Source organism: Muscardinus avellanarius (assembly GCF_963383645.1).
Source record: "Muscardinus avellanarius genome assembly, chromosome: 2".
Classification (NCBI taxonomy): Eukaryota; Metazoa; Chordata; class Mammalia; order Rodentia; family Gliridae; genus Muscardinus; species Muscardinus avellanarius.
In genome coordinates, this window is record NC_137787.1 from 20,007,689 (window position 1) to 20,027,360 (window position 19,672).

Consider the following 19,672-nt stretch of genomic DNA (forward strand, 5'->3'; position numbering starts at 1 on the left):
GCTCCAAACCAGTGCGATCCTCCTGTCTCTGCCTCCCAAGCGTGGGGATTACAAGTGTGCGCCACCACGCCCAGCTTTTATGGAGTTTTCTGAAGATTAAGTGAAATATAAGGTGCTCAGCACAATATCTGACACAGGAATGATAGTCATTACTTATCGTCCTGACCCTCGCATCCTAGCGTTGGGACTGTAAGGCAGGAGGAATGGAAATTCACAAATTCCCAATCCTTGGCACCAAGCAGTTGTCCTTGACATGTCTTGTTTAGACAGTCAGAGAAGAGGGCACCTTCAAAGGAGACAGAATGGTTCTATTGGCTTAGGATGGGCTCTGAAATGGGGCTCTCCAGAGAAAAGGTCTATTTTATAACCTCCATCCCCCCCACTTTTTTTTTTCAATACTGGGGTTGGAACCCAGGGACATTCTACCTCCGAGCTATACCCCCAGCCCTATTTTTTCTTTTTTCTTTTGAATCAGGGTCTCACTGAGTTGCATAGGGCCTCACTAAGTAGCTGAGGCTGTCCACTAACGCAACAATTCTCCTGTATCAGTCTCCCAAATGCTAGGATGACAAGAATGCGCCACCACGCTTGACTCCCCCCGCCTTTTTTTTTTTTTTTTTGGTGGTACTGGGGGTGGAACCCAGGGGCTTTTCTACCTCCGGGCTATACTCCCAGACCTATTTTATACTTTATATGGAAATATGGTCTCAATAAGTTGTTGAGAGCCTCACTAAGTAGCTGAGGCTGGCTTTGAACCTGTGCGATCCTCCTGTCTCAGCCTTCTAAGCGCTGGGATTACACAAGTATGCGCCACCACGCCCGGCTTTCTTCCCCCTTTTGACATCCTGGATTACCATGAGGATTTTCCTAAGTTTCCCTGGGTTCTGAACCTCTTTTGTCCTTACGTCTGACATTTATTCACCTAGATTTGGCCTGCTGTGTGCCAGGGCCTATGCTGGACCCTGGGAACCCTGTGCCCTCAGTCTAGTAGAGCAGTGCTTCTCAATCTTGAAGGTGCTTAGGATCGCCTACGACTCTTGTTAAAATACAGATTCTGATTCTGTAGATCTGAGGTAGGGCCCGAGACTGCATTCTTAACAGATGCCCAGGTTGTATATGGTTTCCTGAACTGCACTTTGAGTAGCTAGATGCGGAGGGTTTTCACAAACTATTAGAGTACGGGTGGCTGCAGGCTGGAGACAAAGTCCAGACTATTGGCCTGGAAACTTGAGGTGGTCTCCGCCCCCTTCCTCAATGAGGTTTCCTCCCAGGAATCTGCCACGTGACAGTCGGACCTACGGCTCAGACTAGAGGCGCCCCGTTAAGCAAGCGCCATGGCTCTCAAGAAGCCGCCTTGCCTTCTCTCCCTGCTGCTGCCGTTCCTGACGCTGCTGCTACTGCCTCGGGTAAGAAGAGCGCGTTCAACTAGCCGACCGGGTGCGGTGAGGCAGGAACAGATCCAGAGGATGAGGGAAAGCCACCCACCTAACGGCCAGCAGGGCCAGCTCATCCCCTTGGCAGACGCTGCCCCTCACTCCAGACCTCTGCTGACCACCGGCCTTTTCCCTTTACAGGCGGACTCTCGCTCGTTCGTAGTGGATCGGGAACATGATAGGTTCCTCCTGGACGGGGCCCCGTTCCGCTACATTTCTGGCAGCCTGCACTACTTCCGAGTACCACGGGTGCTTTGGGCCGACCGGCTTTTGAAGATGCGATTAAGCGGTCTCAATGCCGTACAGGTGTAAGAAGTGCTCGCGAGAGCCCGTGGAGGGGTGGATTTACTCTTCTTATTGCCCCCCTTAGGAAGGGTGTCAGGATGGGAAGACTGACTCGGGTTCAAAAGGGGATAGAACTCCAGGGCTTCTAGTCCAGGGTGGTATAGGGTGGGCCAGGACCTCCTAACTGCTTCCTGGAGATTTCTGAAGGCCTGAGCTCTTAGACGCCCCGTGGCATTTCTCCTCGGGCCCAGTTAACGTTTTACTTTCTCAGTTACGTGCCCTGGAACTACCATGAGCCACAGCCTGGGGTCTATAACTTTAAAGGCAGCCGCGACTTCATTGCCTTTCTGAAAGAGGCAAGGATAGCGAACCTGTTGGTCATACTGAGACCAGGACCCTACATCTGTGCAGAGTGGGAGATGGTGAGTTAGTTGGAGAAGGGTCAAGGCCAAAGCCTTCCATGTGCGGTTTCCAGGCTTCTCCCTTCTGCCCTTCCTCTAGGGCCATTTCCAGCACCATATTCCACCCCTCCCTTCTCACCTCGCCCACTGCACCCCAAAGCAACAGAAACATGCTGCTTTGTTGTCTTTCACCTTCGTCTTAGGGGGGCCTCCCATCTTGGTTGCTTCGAATACCTAAAATTCATCTGAGAACCTCAGATCCAGGTGAGTTGAGACAAAAGATTTAACACAGAAAAAAAAGTAAACAAAAAGTGGGTCATTATGTGGTGGCTTTTGCATGTAATCCCAGTACCTGAGAGGCTGAGACAGGAGGGTTTCAGGTTGAAGGACAGCCTCAGGAACTTCATGAGACCATTTCAAAGAAAATAAATAAAAAGGGCTGAGGGTAGTTGGGTGCGGTAACACATACCTATAATGCCAGTACTTGGGAAGCTAAAACAGGAGGATCTCAAGTTTGAGGAAAGCCTCAGTGATTTATTGAGACTCTCAGTAACCTAGTGAGACCCAGTTTCAAAACAAAATACAAAAAGGACTGGGGGTATAGCTCAGACGTAGAATGCTCCTGGGCTCACTCTCTGGTACAAAAAAAAAAAAAAAGGGGTCATTTGGGTGTTCCAACCAGAAGAAACTGTCCTCTACTTGGAGTCATCTATTCAAATATGTATTAATAGCTGGGTGTGGTGGCACACGCTTGTAATCCCCGCGCTTGGGAGGCTGAGACAGGAGGATCACACGGGTTTGAAGCCAGCCTCAGCTACTTAGTGAGGCTTTCAGCAACTTAGTGAGACCCTGTTTCCAAATAAAATATAAAATAGGTCTGGTAGTATAGGCCAGAGGTAGAAAGCCTCTGGGTTCCACCCCCAGTACCACCAAAAAAAAAATTATATATATATATATTATATATATATATATATATATATATATATATATATATATGTATTAATGTTTTCTTCATGACCAGCAGGATACTAGAAACTGGGACCAGGCAGACCTAAAGCTTATGATATGGTGGAAGGGAAAAATTAAGAAAAAAGATCCTATAAGTTTATTAGCAAGAAAAGAAATAAACAAGGATTTGAACTAGTGAATAACTGAAAAAGCCCCCCCCCCTTTTTTTTTACTAAGGTGGTCAGGAAAGGCTTTTCTGAAAAGGTGACATTTCAGTTGATGTGTAGGGCAGGGAAAGCTGTGGTCATGTAAAGAATGGGATAAGAACGCGCCAGCCCAGAGATGGGAAAGCACATGGCGTGACTGAGGGGCGCAGCCAGCATGGCTGAGCACAGTGGGTGAGGGGGACAGTGAGATGACAGGAAATCGAAGATGAGACGGAGACGACTGGTGTGAGTCCTTGGAGGCCGTACTATGGAGTTTGTAGTTTATTCTAAGTACAGTAGAAAGTCATTGAAATTTTTTAACCAGCCGGCTGTGGTGGCGCACGCTTGTAATCCCAGCATTCGGGAGGCTGAGACTGGAGGATTGCAGTTTGTGGCCAGCCTCGGCTACTTAGGCCCTTTGCAACTCAGTGAGATCCTGTTTCAAAATAAAGAATAAAAAATAGGTCAGGGGGTGTAGCTTGGAGGTAGAATGCCCCTGGGTTCCATCCCCAGACCCGCAAAAAAAAAAAAAAAAAAAAAAAAAAGAAAGAAAAGAAAAATATACTTCTGGTGTTTCATGATGCCTACTTACCCAGCCCCTGCCCATCCATCTTTTGACCGCTCAGTCTTCATCTCTTAGGGGTTCTTTTCCGTTTTCCTTTCCTCTAAATGCTGTAGTATGTCAGGGCTTAGTCCTTGGATACTTCTCTTTTCTATCTATTCTCATTCCCTAGGTGACCTCATCCATTTGCTTGATATAATTATAATCCATCCGATAGCTAATGACCCTGAAATATGTATTTGTGTAGCCAGGATCTTTCCCAATACTCGCACACACATATATTCAAATGTATATGTGACTTCTCCATTTAGACAGGTAGAAGGCATAATAATAAATTAAGCTCCTGGTACTGCCTCCCCCACCAAAACCAGCAGTTCCTACAGTCCTAAACACTATGGTATAATCGTTCACGCCTGTCTTTCCCTCGTATCTCATATTCAATCAAAGTCCCGACAGTTTTACTCGAAACAACACTGAATTTAACTATTCTCTATCACCTCCACTGCTACCACCCTGGTCCAGATCACTTCTCACGTGACTTATCTTCCAAGCTTCCTAAATGGTTTCCCTTCTTTACTCTCTCTCTCTCTCTCCCATATAATCTATTCTCAATACAACAGCCAGTGTGATTCTGTTAAAACAGAAATGTAAATATATATCATAGATCATGTCATTTCTTAAATCTTTCCAATAAGCTCTCATCTCATTCAGAATGTAAATCATGGCCAAAGTTTGGTGGTATATGCCTTTAATCCCAGTACTTTGGAGGCAGAGACAGGAGGATGGCAGCTTTGATGCCTGCCTCAGCAATTTAGCAAGACCATGTTTGAAAATAAAAAGTAAGAAGGGCTGGAGGTGTTGTGTTGCCTGGAGGTAGGATGTCCCTGGGTTCAATCCCTAGTACCTAGTCCTGGATTCCTTAAAAGGATCTACTGAGTCCTATAGAATTGGCCCCAGTCACCACGAAGGCCTCACTGCTGCTCTGCAAGCTCACCAGCCTCGGGTTTTGAGCATTTGTATGGACCCCCCCTCAGTCCTTGCAGAAATCACGGCAGCAAGGTCTCCTGGTCACCCCTAATGTTTAAGCTCTCCTATTCCACCATTTTATCCCCCTGCCTTATTTGTTCTTGACTCTAAGACACTGTATATATTCCTTATTTAACTTATTGTCTGCCTCCATCACTAGAAAAGAAATTTCATAAGGGCAGAGAATTTTGTCTGTTTTGTTCCCGTAAGACCTGGAACAGTGCTTGGTGAGGAGTCAAAACCCCAAAATACTTGTTGAATGAATGAAAATGACTTAATACATGCTTGGATTAAAGCAGGCAGTACTTTGTGGGTCTCCCTTCTACGAAACATAAAATGAAATTGTTTAAGAATTGAAGCCAGGCGTGGTGGTGCACGCTTGTAATCCCAGCATTTGGAAGGCTGAGACAGGAGGATAGTGGCTCACAGACAGCCTCAGCTACTTAGTGAGGCCCTTTGCAATTCAGTGAGACCCTGTTTCAAAATAAATTAATAATAATAATAATAATAATAATAATAATAATAATAGGGTTGGGGATGTAGCTGGGAGGTAGAATGCCCCTGGCTGTCATCCCCAGAATTACAAAAAAAAAAAAAAAAAAAGAATTGAAAATTTCCCTTCAAAATATCTTTCACTGAATCCACCCTTGAGTCTGCAGTCTACTTGGCTTTGTGTTCAAAGAGCCATGCAAAGCCGGGCGTGGTGGCGCACACTTGTAATCCCCGAGCTTGGGAGGTGGAGACAGGAGGATCCAGGAGGATCGCACTGGTTCGGAGCCAGCCTCAGCTGGCTTAAGAGACCCTGTTTCCAAATAAAAAATACAAAAATAAGCCGGGTGTGGTGGCGCATGCTTGTAATCCCCGCGCTTAGGAGGCTGAGACAGGAGGATCGCGCAGGTTCGAAGCCAGCCTCAGCTGGCTTAAGAGACCCTGTTTCCAAATAAAAATATAAAATAGGTCTGGGAGTGTAGCCCAGAGGTAGAAGGCCCCTGTGTTCCATCCCCAGTACCGCAAAAAAAAAAAAAAAAAAATTATATATATATTAGGTCTGGGAGTGTAGCCCGGAGATAGAAGGGCTTCCAGAAACCCCAGTACCACCAAAAAAAAAAAAAAAAAAAAAAAAAAAAAAAAGAGCGATGCAGACCCAGGCATGGAGGAACAGTCTTGTAATCACAATACTTGGGAGGCAGAGACAGGACCTCAGGTTCGTGTCCAGCCTCAGCTACTTAGCGAGGCCCTTCGCAACTCAGTGAGACTGTTTCAAAATAAAGAGTAGAATGTAGGGCTGGGCTGCGGGTATAGTTTGGAGGTAGAATGTCCTGGGTTCAATCCCCAGTACTGAAAAAGAAAGAGAGAGAGAGAGAAAGAAAAACAAAGAAAAGAGAGAGCCAAGCAGCACATCAACCTACCAGACAAGGTTTCTGCTCACCAGTTGGGGAAATTAGCAAGAAACAATTACAGACATAAATGCTCAATTATAATTCGTTAAGGCCGGCCGGGCGTGGTGGCGCACACTTGTAATCCCCGCGCTTGGGAGGCAGAGACAGGAGGATCGCGCAGGTTCAAAGCCAGCCGCGCGCGCTGGCTTAGGAGACCCTGTTTCCAAATAAAAATGTAAAAATAGGTCTGGGAGTGTAGCCCGGAGGTAGAAGGGCTTCCAGGAACCCCAGTACCACAAAAAAAAAAAAGAATAATTCATTAAGTATTTAGAAGTATGAGATAACGTGAGTGTGTAGAGCAGGAAGACACTGAGTCTAGAAGAGCAGAGGCTTTCTTAAGCAAGTTAAATATAAGAGCAGAAGGATGAGCTGGAGTTGGAAAGAAGAAACGTCAGGCAAGGAAATAACACCGTGAAGGCCTGGACAGTGAAGCACAAGTCACAGTGGGAACTGAGGCTTTAAGCTTGATGCCTGATATGACCTAATTCCTGACTCACGTCACCTGGACTGTTAGTAGCAACAGACTGTAAGTCACACACTCTACATTTCCATGAATTCCCATGCTACTTCACAGCAGTCTCGGCTGTAAGTTGATTACATAATAATAGCTCCACACCAAGTGTATAACCTTTTTCATCCATGTTTTATGTTCTTTTTTTTTTTTTTTTGAACCATACTGGGGATGGAACCCATTGTACCTCTGAGCTACACCCCATCCCTATATTTTAGTATCTTTATTTTTTGAAACAGAGTGTCACTGAGTTGCAAAGAAGGGCCTCCCTAAGTAGCTGAGGCTGTCTGCAAACCTGATCCTCTGGTTGCCTCCTGAATGCTGGGATTACAAGCGTGCACCACCAAGCCTGCCCTCTTCAGTGTTATTTTGTTTGTTTTGGTGGTACTGGGGATGGAACTCTTCTGCCTCCCGGCTACACTTCCAGACCTATTTTATATTTTTATTTGGAAACAGGGTCTCTTAAGCCTGTGAGGGGCTTCCAACCTGCGCGATCCTCCTGTCTCTGTCTCCCAAGCACGGGGATTACAAACATGCACCCCCCCACACCCAGCAAGGGTTCTTCCGTGTATTTTTAAGAAACACTATTTTATGCTCAGCCAAGTGTGAGGTCCTGGGTTCAATCCTCAGTGTGCAAATAAAAAAATGGTTTCTTACATCCAAATTCCATTGACATGCTTAGAGATCAATGCTCCCCAAATTAGTTTTGGGCAAGTGGGTGGAGGCCACAGCCTTGAGTAAGGGCAGCACTGAAGTTGCGGGCAATGATGCTGGGGTGGGGGCTGCAGAGGTGGTGGTGGCCCCCAATGAGCAGAGTGCTCCTTCCTTTAGACTTCCTTGCCGCAGTGGACTCCTGGTTCCAGGTCTTGCTGCCCAAGATATACCCATTTCTCTACCACAATGGGGGCAACATCATTAGCATTCAGGTACAAGTGGGAAGGTGGCTGGGCAAGGGAAGGAAACACAAGGGCCCTTAATCTTGTTTGCCTCATAGCTGGGTCCCCTTTCCCTGTCCCCTGGCAGGTGGAGAATGAATACGGTAGCTACAGGGCCTGTGACCGCAACTACATGAGACACCTGGCTGGGCTCTTCCGTGCACTACTAGGGGACAAGATCTTACTCTTCACCACAGACGGGCCTGAAGGACTCAAATGTGGCTCCCTTGAGGGCCTCTATACTACTGTAGACTTTGGCCCAGGTCTCCTGAACAAGGGTTAGCAGTAAAGTCTGGGGAAGGGGCACCTCTTCTATGATATTTATTTTACCTTTGCCTCATTTCTTTAGCTGACAACATGACCAAAATCTTTACCCTGCTTCGGAACTATGAACCCCACGGGCCACTGGTGAGGGATGAGAGGGGACGGAATCAAAGCCAGACAGGGGTGGGAAGGGGTGCAGCTGGGCTCCCACCTCACTCGTGGCTCTTACTTCACACCCTAGGTGAACTCTGAATACTATACAGGCTGGCTGGATTACTGGGGCTACAATCACTCCACACGGTCCATTCCAGCTGTAACCAAAGGACTAGAGAACATGCTCCAGTTGGGAGCCAGTGTGAACATGTAACTGGAGACGCAATATGAATCTATTGCTGGGAGTTGGGGACAAGAGTTAAAATTCAGTGGGTCAGCTTTTACCTTCTCCCACTTCAGGTACATGTTCCACGGAGGTACCAACTTTGGATACTGGAATGGTAAGTATGGATAGTCCCTGGAGTAGAAGGAGGGAGGTGACAAGGAATTAAGAGTCTTAAGGGCTGGATAGGCTAGGAAATCCAGAAGCTGGATGTGGCCACCAGGGCCCCTGCTGATGCAAAATTCTCTGCATGCAGCTCTTTGCTTAGTGCCCATCATCTGAAAGATGTTGAACTCATCAAATTCATTCAACCCCAGGTGCTGATGAGAAAGGACGCTTCCTTCCAATTACTACCAGCTATGACTATGATGCACCCATATCTGAAGCAGGGGACCCCACACCTAAGCTCTTTGCTCTTCGAAATGTCATCAGCAAGGTGCCCTTTTATTAATTTGGGAGAAGGTTGTGCCAAAATTATAAAGGGATCCCATAAACTCATGGTGTTTGGGCCACCAAGCCCTCTGAGCATTGCATGGAATCATTTTTCTCTTACTCAAATGGAACTATCTGGGGAGTTACACGTGTGTGAAAAATTAAAGGGTCTTCAAGGTCCTGAAGCCCTTTCCTGTGTCCCAGGTTAAGAGCCCTGCTCTTGGGCCTTAGAATAGGGGTTCTTTCTGTGGTTTTCCTATGGCTCCTGAGAGAATTTGGGCTCAGTTCCAGGAAGTTCCCTTGGGACCTTTACCTCCCCCCAGCCACAAGATGATGCTTGGACCTTTAACTCTGCAGCTGGTAAGTTCCTCCCCATCATTTCTGATTCTATATAGCTTACCCTGGTCCTGCCCTAAATCCAGAAACTTCTTATTCTGCTTTTTGCCCCTTATTCTAACAGGATGGGAATTTGCTGGCTTTCCTAGACATTCTCTGCCCCCAGGGGCCCATATTTTCAGTCTTGCCAATGACATTTGAGGCTGTGAAGCAGGTAAGGCATAAATCTATACCCATTAGAATGACAGACTTCCTCAGTAGCTGTAGCCAAAAGTTTCTTCTAGCTATCAGTTTACCCCACAGTCCTTTCTTATCTCAATTCATTTTAAATGCATTTTTCCATACGCAGGACCGTGGCTTTATGTTGTACCGGACCCATCTGACTTACACTGTTTTTGAGCCAACACCACTCTGGGTGCCAAATAACGGAGTCCATGACCGTGCCTACGTGATGGTGGATGGGGTGCGAACCTATTCCGAGCTAAGCTATGAGCTACAATTTCCTCTTTCTCCAATACTCTATAGCCTTAAGTTCCCCATCTCTACCCTTTTACACTGTCTCGTCACCTCTTATAGAGGGTCCAAGGTTATAAGCTGAGTGAGGAAGACTTTCAGAACAGACGGTGGGTAGCTGGGCGTGGTGACGCACACTTGAAATCCCAGTACTTAGGAGGATGAGACAGGAGGATCACAGGTTTTCAGCCAGCCTCAGCTGCTTAATGAGGCCTACCACAACTTAGTGAAGCCCTGTTTAAAAATAAAGAATGAAAATATAGGGCTGGGGGTATAGCTCAGAGGTAGAATGCCCCTGGGTTCCATCCCCAGTACTGCAAAGAAAATAAAGACTGTATGGTGAGTAGCTGACAGATGGCTTTCTCCTGCTCTCCATAGCAATGTCTTATGTGGCATTTGTGTAGTGGTCAAGAGCTACATGCCGAGTCCTTCTTTGCATAGGTCTTCTCTCTTATCCACAGGTGTTCCAGGGTGTTCTGGAGCGAAGTATGAAACACAAACTACTTTTGATGGGAAAAATAGGAACGAAACTGGACATCTTGCTGGAGAACATGGGGAGGCTCAGCTTTGGGTCTAACCACAGTGACTTCAAGGTGAGCTAGTTTTGCTCCCCCTCCATCCCAGTACTCTGAAGGATGTAGGCCTAATGGAAGATAAACTACAGCCATGTTTTTAGGAATTAGAAAGAGATCTGGGGGACCTGGACATGGTCACCAGTTACAGCCTAAGGCTTGATTAGATAGTTGTCACCTTCAAACTTAGTGAATGATAACTTTTCATTTGCCTCCTCACAGGGCCTGTTAGAACCACCAGTTCTGGGGCAAACAGTCCTGACGGAGTGGCTGATGTTCCCTCTGAATGTTGATAAACTTGTAAAGTTGTGGTTTCCCTTCGAGTTGATGAAAAAGGCACAACCTAAATTTCCCTCTGGCCCCGCCTTTTATTCCACAGTGTTTCCAATTTTGGGCTCAGTTGGAGACACATTTCTATATCTACCCGGATGGACCAAGGTATTGCTAGTGGTGGTAGATGGTGGGGGTGGGGGGTGATTTAAGAAGCATGAAAGGGGGTGGGGAGCAGAACTTAATACTCTGATTGGAAACCCAAAAGGAGCCAGGTGTGGTGGTGCACCCCTGTAATATCAATACCTGGGAGGCTGAGACAGGAGGACTGCAGGTAAAAAGCCAGCCTCAGCAAATAATTGAGACTCTGTTTCCAAATAATAAAATAGGAAGCTGGGCGTGGTGGCACACACTTGTAATCCTAGTACTTGGGAAGCTGAGACAGGGGGATTGCACAGGTTCGAAGCCAGCCTCAGCTACTTAGTGAGGCTCTCAGCAACTTAGTGAGACCCTGTTTCCACATAAAATATGAAATAGGTCTGGGAGTGTAGACCAGAGGTAGAAAGCCCCTGGGTTCCATCCCCAATACCACAGAAAAATTAATGAATAAAATAATATAGGGCTTAGAGTATATCTTGGAGGTAGAATGCCCGAGTTCAATCCCCAGTGCCAGAAAACAAACAAACAAAAAAACCCCAAAAGGGAATGACTCCATTCCCTGGAGAGCTGACCCTTTCTTTCCTCACTCTCCCTTCCCCCAGGGCCAAGTCTGGATCAATGGGTTTAATTTGGGCCGGTACTGGACAAAGTGGGGGCCACAACAGACCCTGTATGTGCCAAGACCCCTGCTCCTCCGCGACGGAGCCATCAACACAATCACACTGCTGGAGCTAGAAAGCACGCCTCCAGAGTGCCAAATCCAGTTCCTAGATAAGCCCATCCTCAACAGCACCTCACACAGGAAATATATCTACGCCCTCTCAGCTGACGTGCAAAGTGCCTCTGAACCAATGGAGTTAAGTGGGCACTGAAGGAAAGGGAGCCCTTGGGCCAAGGACATGAGTGGGCAGGATTCTTTGGTGCTGTGCAAAATGACCATAAGGAACCAAAGGTCAGAATGCCTCTGAATGCAGTACAAGTACAATTTCCGTGCCACACTTTATTGTGATTGAAGTTCGAGAGGCAGTGGCAGCTCCACGCCTCCATGGCCCTGGCTTTGCCCTCGTTCTGAACGTCCCTCATGCTAATCATCCAAATATCTGACTTCACGGAGAACAAGAAACTGGGGCTGGTGCAAATGTGCCCTCTCGGAGCATACGGTTGGCCCAGCTGGAGCTGGAAGAGGTCAGGAAGAAGGCCTCCCTGTCTGACGGCGATGGTCCTGGAGGCAACGTGTGGAGCAGAAAGAGAAGTCGAGGTAGTGAAAGGGAACGAGGCCTTGGAGGGATGTCCCACAACTCCAGCAGCGTCTGAACAAGAGGAAGAAAATGGCTTGGCCAGGTATCCCAGGAACATTCCAATCCAAGCTCTCCCAGTCCTCAAAGGTTCCAGAGGATTTCCAATCCCCTCAACAACCGCAATACCACATAAGCACTCATTCTACTTGTCCCAAGAGGAGACATTTCTCCCTTATGATGTCAGAGCCACCCCTTCACTCCCCTGCCCCTCCCCGGCTCCATACCCGGCACTGGTGACTGCAGAATCAGGGATCAGAGGGGAAGGGGCTCCTAACTGGGCAGCAAGTCGGCGCTCTGCAGCCAGAGCTCTCTGAGAACAGAGGGACTGTGTTAAGGACAAGGCCCAGTGGTGAAACAACCCAGACATGACAGCTGCGCTGTGGGAAGTCTTGGAAGGCAGCCTTGCAGTGGGCGGCCTGCAGCCTCACCTTCTCCCGGTCGCTGAGGGCAGCGAATCGCCGCTGCTCCGCTTGCTCCCGCTGCTCCTGCTCCTGCTGTTTCCGCTGCTGCTCCTCTCGTTGCCGCCGGGCTGCCTTCTGCTCCCTCTTCCGTGTGGCCTGCCGCGCCTCCATTTCTGGGGTCAGTGGCCCTGGCACCTGGAGGATTCCCAGAAGATACTAGGTAAGACCCACACAAGCTAGCCTCAGTAAAGCACAGGGGAGTAGAAGAGACCTAGCCAGGATCTAGGCCTTCCCACTCTGCATGGCCTTCCTTTTCCATCTCACCTGAGCCTTGCTGTAGTCATAGGCATCAGGATTCTTCTGCATGAACCTTCGGAACTCATTACGTGTTGATCTGTCAGCTGCCACGGCATAAGGCGGCCGGGCACAGAAGTCCCTAGGTGCAAAAACCTAAAAATGGGTTCAACTTGCCTCATGCCTTTCCCAACATCACCCAAACAGACCAAGGGAATACTGCCAAGTAACCAATGCCAGTGTGAGCCACCAAACTGTCTCTATACCCAAAATCGTTCGGGAAACCCTTACTTACTGCACAGTGGGGTCAGCACCTGCCTCCAACAGCAGGCGAACCACTGAGCTTCTTCCAGCTGCAGCCGCTGCGTGGAGGAGAGTAAAGCCACCAGAGCCTGAGGGGACACTGAGTAGGGACACAACTCCAGGATCCGCAGGCTCTGCAGCCAGATGGAGCTTCAGCATTCCAACATCTCCAGCTCGGCAAGCCGCTAGGAGCACGTCCCAGAGCTCTGGCTCAGCAGGGACCTCGACCTCATCCATTGAAGGCCCCAAGGAGGCTGTAACCATCTGGGCTGACTGTGAGAAGGGTTCACCCTCTGGAGGTTGCTGAAGACTCACACGTGCCCCCACCTCCTGGTCTCCACTTCTCTTCTTGTTCCGTTTTCTCCTCCTCCGCTTGGGCAATACTTCAAACTCACGAAGATCCAGGGTCCCCAGGGTCAATTCTACTAGCTCCAACTCTACTTTGGAGCCATCTTCTCCCTCCGACTCTGAACCTAGGGAGAAATCAGACATGTTAAACACATGTAAGGAATAAACAAGAGGGTGGTAGGATGGAGGCTGCTTCAGATGCACTTATGTCTATAAAGAATAATCCAGATCATCCTGAAATGACACTATTTATTTATTTATTTATTCATTTATTTATTTATTTATTTATTTATTTTGGGGTCTGAGGATAGAACCCAGGGGTATTCAACCTCCAAGCTACACCTCCTGTCCTATTTTTTATTCTTTATTTTGAAACAGAGTCTCACTGAGTTGCAGAGGGCCTCACTAAGTAGCTGAGGCTGTCCGCGAACTGCGATCTTCTGGTCTCAGCCTCCCGAATACTGGGATTACAAGCGTGTGCCACCACGCCCGGCTGATACTTTTTATTTTATTTTGTCCTTGCACTATCCCAATAAGCAGCCCTACGATGGTACACAGGAGAGGAAAGAATGAAGGCAGCCCCAAACCAACAGCATTTATCAGACAGATAAATCATGTGAGACTCATGCAACACATGCAAGTAGTTAAGACTTTTCCAGCTGGGGCTACATCTGTAAACGAAAGAGATTTAGAGAGGTCATTAAACTTGTGTCAGCGACCGCTACAACATACTCCATTTTATAAACAGACATTGGTGTGTGCATGTGTGTGGTGTAAAGACCCATCTGTTAATTGAAAGATGGATCAGTTATGAGAAGGGATTTTGCTACTGTATTTGGAGGACAGACACCCAGATAGATTTGATAATTGCCAAATGGTGCTCAAACCCTGGCTGGGTGATTCTTCCTTCTGCCCAACTGTCGGGTTTTCATCGCTGAGGACCTTTTTTCTTTCTTCCTCAGTAGTTTTCCTCTTTTCCCTTGATGTCTTCCACTGCGTCTGAGGCGAGCACAATCTGACTGTCTCTCGAGGGTCTTTTTCTGCCATAAAACAAAATATCATTCTCAAATTTAGCTGAGGAAAAGTGAGCCCAGGTTTCTCCAAATGAAACTGTAATTAGGCTGCAGTCCCAAGACTAGAAAACAATTTGGAAGTACACATAAGAACCGAGGCTTCGCTGGGCATGGCAGCGCATATCTGTAGTCCTAGAACTTGAGAGCGGTTGAGACAAAAGGATTGCAGGTTTGCGGCCAGCCTCAGCAACTTAACGAGGCCCTCAGATACTTCGTGAGATTGTTTCAAAATAAAAAATAAAATAGGGGTTTGGCTCAGAGGTAGAATGTCCCTGGGTCCAAACCCCAGTACCAAAAAAAAAAGGAAAAAAATATTTGATGCCTGAGTGGCAGAGTACTAGAAGGTCTAAAAAGTCTGAGGAGCTGGATCAGAGGCTCACCGTAGATATGCAAGGCGGTCAGCTTCTGGAGCACACGTTGGACCTCTTGGAAGGTGGGTCTGCGAGTGATGAGGGGGATATCCCAAAGTCGGGGATCCTCCCTTTGCAGCGGTGCCCCATGGCCTCCAAAGAACAGGGACCGGCCAGAGCGGGGGGCACGCAGCAGGATTGTCCCAGCCTCCCCCAGTGCCTTAGCCCAGTCTGGCCCTGCCAGCAGGTCACGAACCTCCTAGAGAAAAGAATACTCCACTTGGCATATCTTCACTTGCTATTTTTACATCTCTAAAAAATGGCTCAGAGATCATGTGCAGGGAGTAGGAGGTAGAACATAACACAGAGGGAGAAAGAAAGAGGTCTAAGGCTCTGGAGATCCCAATTCTACTTTACCCAGAAATAAAACAAAGGATATAGGTGTCCCAAACCTCCCTTTTGTAACATTCAATGAGTTGAGTTGAAGACGAAAAGTGATTAGCTGAGCCAACAGATCAGGGAGGCTAACTCACCTTACACAGTGTGGCTTCGTTGTAGCGCCTCAGGTTGGCTCCAGCAGAGCGTGATGCCCTACCCCGGGCATCCCGAAGTCCCTGGGCTGTACCCCGCTTGGCCCGTACAGTGTAGCGGTGAAAAGTTTTGTGCAACACAACTTCTCTTCTGTAGATAGCACAGACTCAGTACTGCAGGTCAGCTGGTGCTCCCGGGCTAGCAGGATCCATTCCATCCACACCCATGCAGCACCCTCTCACCCTTGAAAAATGGCCCCCGCAAAGTGCCCTGCTGCTGCCATGAGCACCACGCAGGACCTGGGACCTCCACTTTGCAGGTTCTGTAGCAGCAGTTCTGCCTCTTCTGGGAGAACCTACATGACAAAGCAGAAACATTCTATCTGCTGCATTCAAGAGGAAGAAAGCAAGTGCCAGTTCCTCAGCGCTTCACAACACATTATCCCATTTACTGCAACTGCCCTGAGCCTTGTTCCCACTTTACAAAGAAGGACATCAGAGGCTTGGAGGCCGTGGTAGATCGAGTGGCAGAATCACACTTCAAAACTGAAACTGATCTGTTTCCAAACGGAATCCCATTACGCTTAACCTTTTCGAGATTCAGGCCAGTGTTAATCCAAGACAGCTATCAAGTATGATACCCCACACCCAAAAGGAAGGAGAGAAGCAAGACATGGGGAAATCTGGGCTTCGTGTACAAAAGGCTGAGGCTGGCCACACGATCTGTGTGGATGCTTGCCTGGTGAGGGCCCAGGACACAGCGGTAGGCATAAAGAAACTGGCCCTGGGCATTTTGAAAAAGAACCCGATGTGGGTGGAAGCCTGGGGGCCGGTTAGGCTTCTTAAATTCAGCCCTCTCCTCGCCCGGTATTTGCAAGTCCTCTTCACTGGCTGAGTCTGAATCTTCTGATCCTGAGATGCTGGAAAGGTCTCCTGAAACAGACAGCATGGGACACACCTTTCCTTGAACTGCTTAGGACCTTCTTCCACCCCATCCCGCTCCCCCAAAGGCCTCACCTGTGCTGCTCTGCTTTTCAAAGTCTAGGGCTGACAGGAAAGGCTTGCCCTTAAGACGCTGCTTTAGATTAAAGCGATGCCAGTCGAGCTTATAATGTTCTCTCTGGTGGGAAGGCAAAAAGAGTGGCAGAGGGGGAATTGTGTCCCTGCTGGGCCTCCATACCAACCAGGACAGTCACAGACACCAGGAAGTATGCAAGCCAACACCAACAGTCTAATCAAAGCATGGACTGTTAACAAGCAGAGCAAATTTCTACTTCCCTCCTCTCATCAGTGTGCTTTTGCTTCTAATATCCAGCCTGTGCCCTGACCTTTTACCTGTTCCTGATGGTTCTGGAAGGTCTGGTCACAGGCTGAACAAGATAACTTCTCTGAAATATCCACAGGACCATGGAGTACACTTCTTTCTGGGCTCGCTCTCAATTCTGAACCTAAAAAAGAAAAGAGTAATGGGAGGTAGAAAGGGAGCCCAGTCCAGTGTCTGATTACATTCAATGTCTGATATACAAAAGGGAGACACAAAAGAAAGGGACAAGACCTTGCCTTCAAGAAGTTATAATCTACTACTCAAGAAATGAATGGTACAGTAATCAACTTATATATACATATATACGTGTGTGTGTGTGTGTGTGTATATATATATATATATATATATAATATGTACATCTATATATATATGAAAGTATATATGAGTTTAAGCCAAAGAATTTTTTTTGTGGTACTGTAGACAGAATCAGAGATGTTCTACCCTGTACTCCCAGCCCTATTTTATTTTTTATTTTGAAACAGGACCTAGCTAAGTTGCTTATTCTTTATTTTGAAACAGGCCTCATTAAGTTGCTGTGGCTGGCCATGAACCTCCTGTCTCAGCCTCCCAAGTACCATGATAATTATAATTTTGTGGTGCTAGTAATTGAATCCAGGGCCTAACGTACGCTAAGGCAAGTACTCTACCACTGAGCTACACTCCCATCCCTTAAAATTATTTTTAACTGGCTGGTCACAGTGGCACAGGCCTATAATCCCAGTGACTGGGGAGGCTATAACAGAAGATTGCAAGTTGAAAGCCAGACTCAACAACTTAATGATACCCTGTCTCAAATTTTTTTTGTGTGTGTGTGGTACTGTGGATTGAACCCAGAGGCATTCTACCTCTGAGCTACATCCTCAGCCCTATTTTAATTTTTATTTAGAAACAAGGTGTCACCAAGTTGCTAAAGGCCTCACTAAGTTGCTGAGGCTGTTCTCAAACCAATGATCCTCCTGTTCTAGCCTCCCTGGGATCAGACGCATGTGTCACCACAACTAGCTTCAAAATGAAAATTTAAGAAGTGTTAGGGAGATAACTCAGTGGTAGAGCACCTGCCATGTGCCAGGCCCTGGGTTTAATACCCAGTGCTACAAAAAATAATTATTTCTAGCTGGGCGTGGTGGCATACACTTGTAATCCCAGCATTCAGGAGGCTGAGACCAGAGGATCGCGGTCTGAGTTGGAAAGGACCTCACAAGGTAGCTGAGGCTGTCTGTAAACCACGATCCTCCTGTCTCAGCCTTGTAAACCCCAACTGCTGGGATTACAAGTGTGCACCACCACGCCCGGCTTTAATGCCATTTTTTAAGCTTTCACTTCCAATCAGTGTGCCTTTTATCTATAAAGAAGAAAACACATAGCCAAAAGACAATCTAAAATTGTACGAAATAAATTATTTTGTATTCAGCACAAAGGAATACTTTGATTGAGACATAGTTAAATTTGGAATATATTTATAAATTTTGAAGTGTTTCTGAAAGCAGTTAATGTAATGAGACTTGTTTGGAGACAACTTGCAACTCGGGCCTCTGCTGGAAACTGCCCAGAGATTGATTAAATTTTAGTAAAAACTGTATCCAGAGAAAGAGAGATCAATGTGGACTCCTAAACTGGGAAATACCCGTTAAGAAAGTGTTCCCTGGGAAAGCAAGAAGCTCCAAAGGCCCTGTGACGTTCCTCCGGGATCCACCCCAAACGTTCCCTGTACCTGAACTAGAGGTACGCAGAGTCCCGGCCAGAGCCTCCCCGGCAGCTTGGCTCACTAGGCTCAGGCCCCGAAGGACTGGAGCATCCGAGCTGAGATCAAACAGGGAGACCGCGGCAGGAGCCTGAGCTGCAGCCGGAGCCGGCGACATGGCTGGACAGGAGTTACTTAGAAGCAGCGCCTGGAGAAGAAAGGGGGTAAGAAATAGGGCTCCCCAACGTTAGATCCTACCGCCACCTCTCCTGCCTTCGTGACTTGGTCTTCCCCACGCCGCAAGGTCCCTAGTCCCTCAACCTACCGGGAGTCAGCTTTCCGGTAAATACGATAAATACATGACTCAGGTCGCTTCCTCAAACCCTTAGTCAACGACGACGAGAGTCAAATAAGGGCTCATCCAGCTCCCACGTCGAGTGCAACAGAGTTAAAATCACCAATTCCTAACCGACCTCTCGTTACCCGAGACAAGCTCCGCGCAGACTCGCCCACACCTTCAGAAGCTGCACCAAACTTGCCGGGAGCCCAGCAGCACTCACGTCCACGTTTCGAAAGCCGGGTTTCTGCAACCACAACAATTCCGTAACTACGGAGGAGCGGAGAGGACAAACATCTGGGCCCGCACCCAAGCCCCGCCCCACGCAGAGTGCACTATTGGGCCTCTGTCTCCCAAGACCCGCCTCGAGCCCTCCGTCCCGCCTCCCGGAGGCTAGAATTGGCCGTCGTGTCTCCACCCCCCATGTTCATTGGCAGGTAGCTGCGGATGACAGTGAGTGGCAGGCGCCGGGCCTAGTGCTTCAGGACGGGCCAAGCGGAGCTGAAAAGGCAGAGCCCTGGAATCGCCCAGGTTGCAGTTCCTGAGGTGACACTCGAGACTGGTTATTGACATCCCCAGGCCCAGGCAGGACCTGGCCAGGGGTTCCCACGGACCCCCAAGTGAGCTCGCCACTTGTAAAGGGGGAAGGGGCATCGCGGGCGGGGTGGGGGCGCGCAGCCGGAATGTTTTGATAGCGGGCACGCGCGGGGGGCGCGCGCACTGGTGGCGGGGACGCGCACGCGGTTGTCCGCTGTTGGGAGCCGAGCCCCTGGCCGGGGCCGGGCGACCCAGGGGCGCGCTGTGCTCGGGTCCCGGCGGCTGGGTGTGGGGAGGCAATCCAGCTCGCCCCGGCTGTCAGCTTCACGGCTGGTTCTGGATCCCTTCAACAGCCGCAGGCACCCCTGAGCCCAGGCCTGCCTGCCGGGGATCCATGCCGGGGCCTGGGTCTACACTGACCGGGTGAGTGGTGAGTTCCCTGAGGGGCAGGGCTCTCACTCACCCAGGGAATTCCACTAGGGCCAGGCGGGGCCAAGACCACGGTTCCCGAGGTCTGCATTGACCCGG

The 19,672-nt window shown here is 48.5% G+C and overlaps 2 protein-coding genes across 5 annotated transcripts; one reads left to right on the plus strand and one right to left on the minus strand.

The window, feature by feature from the left end:
• Nucleotides 1–1,334: 1,334 nt before the first annotated feature.
• On the plus strand, nt 1,335–11,540 carry GLB1L (galactosidase beta 1 like; the record flags this gene model as incomplete). Of its 2 annotated transcripts, XM_080688791.1 has the most annotated exons (16): nt 1,335–1,406; nt 1,575–1,741; nt 1,990–2,140; nt 2,323–2,383; nt 7,643–7,737; nt 7,835–8,009; nt 8,096–8,154; nt 8,252–8,373; nt 8,464–8,504; nt 8,704–8,822; nt 9,104–9,178; nt 9,279–9,368; nt 9,504–9,617; nt 10,129–10,260; nt 10,462–10,677; nt 11,271–11,540. In XM_080688791.1, 16 exons carry the CDS (start codon nt 1,335–1,337, stop codon nt 11,538–11,540), a joined length of 1,959 nt encoding a protein of 652 aa, XP_080544917.1. The 2 variants fall into 2 exon arrangements, with proteins under 2 accessions (XP_080544917.1, XP_080544918.1); XM_080688792.1 differs by lacking the exons at nt 7,643–7,737; nt 7,835–8,009.
• Nucleotides 11,541–11,854: 314 nt separating this feature from the next.
• On the minus strand, nt 11,855–18,469 carry ANKZF1 (ankyrin repeat and zinc finger peptidyl tRNA hydrolase 1; the record flags this gene model as incomplete). 3 transcript variants are annotated; one of them, XM_080688987.1, is made up of 13 exons in its annotated part: nt 11,855–11,978; nt 12,191–12,276; nt 12,395–12,562; nt 12,692–12,803; nt 12,957–13,437; nt 14,200–14,352; nt 14,766–14,994; nt 15,269–15,416; nt 15,509–15,621; nt 16,005–16,198; nt 16,283–16,385; nt 16,601–16,713; nt 18,301–18,469. In XM_080688987.1, the coding sequence occupies 13 exons, from the start codon at nt 18,446–18,448 to the stop codon at nt 11,855–11,857; spliced, it is 2,172 nt and encodes a 723-aa protein (XP_080545113.1). The 3 variants fall into 3 exon arrangements, with proteins under 3 accessions (XP_080545113.1, XP_080545112.1, XP_080545111.1); XM_080688986.1 differs by having other exon boundaries at nt 16,601–16,707; nt 18,301–18,448; XM_080688985.1 differs by having other exon boundaries at nt 15,509–15,602; nt 15,986–16,198; nt 18,301–18,448.
• Between the last annotated feature and the right edge of the window lie 1,203 nt (nt 18,470–19,672).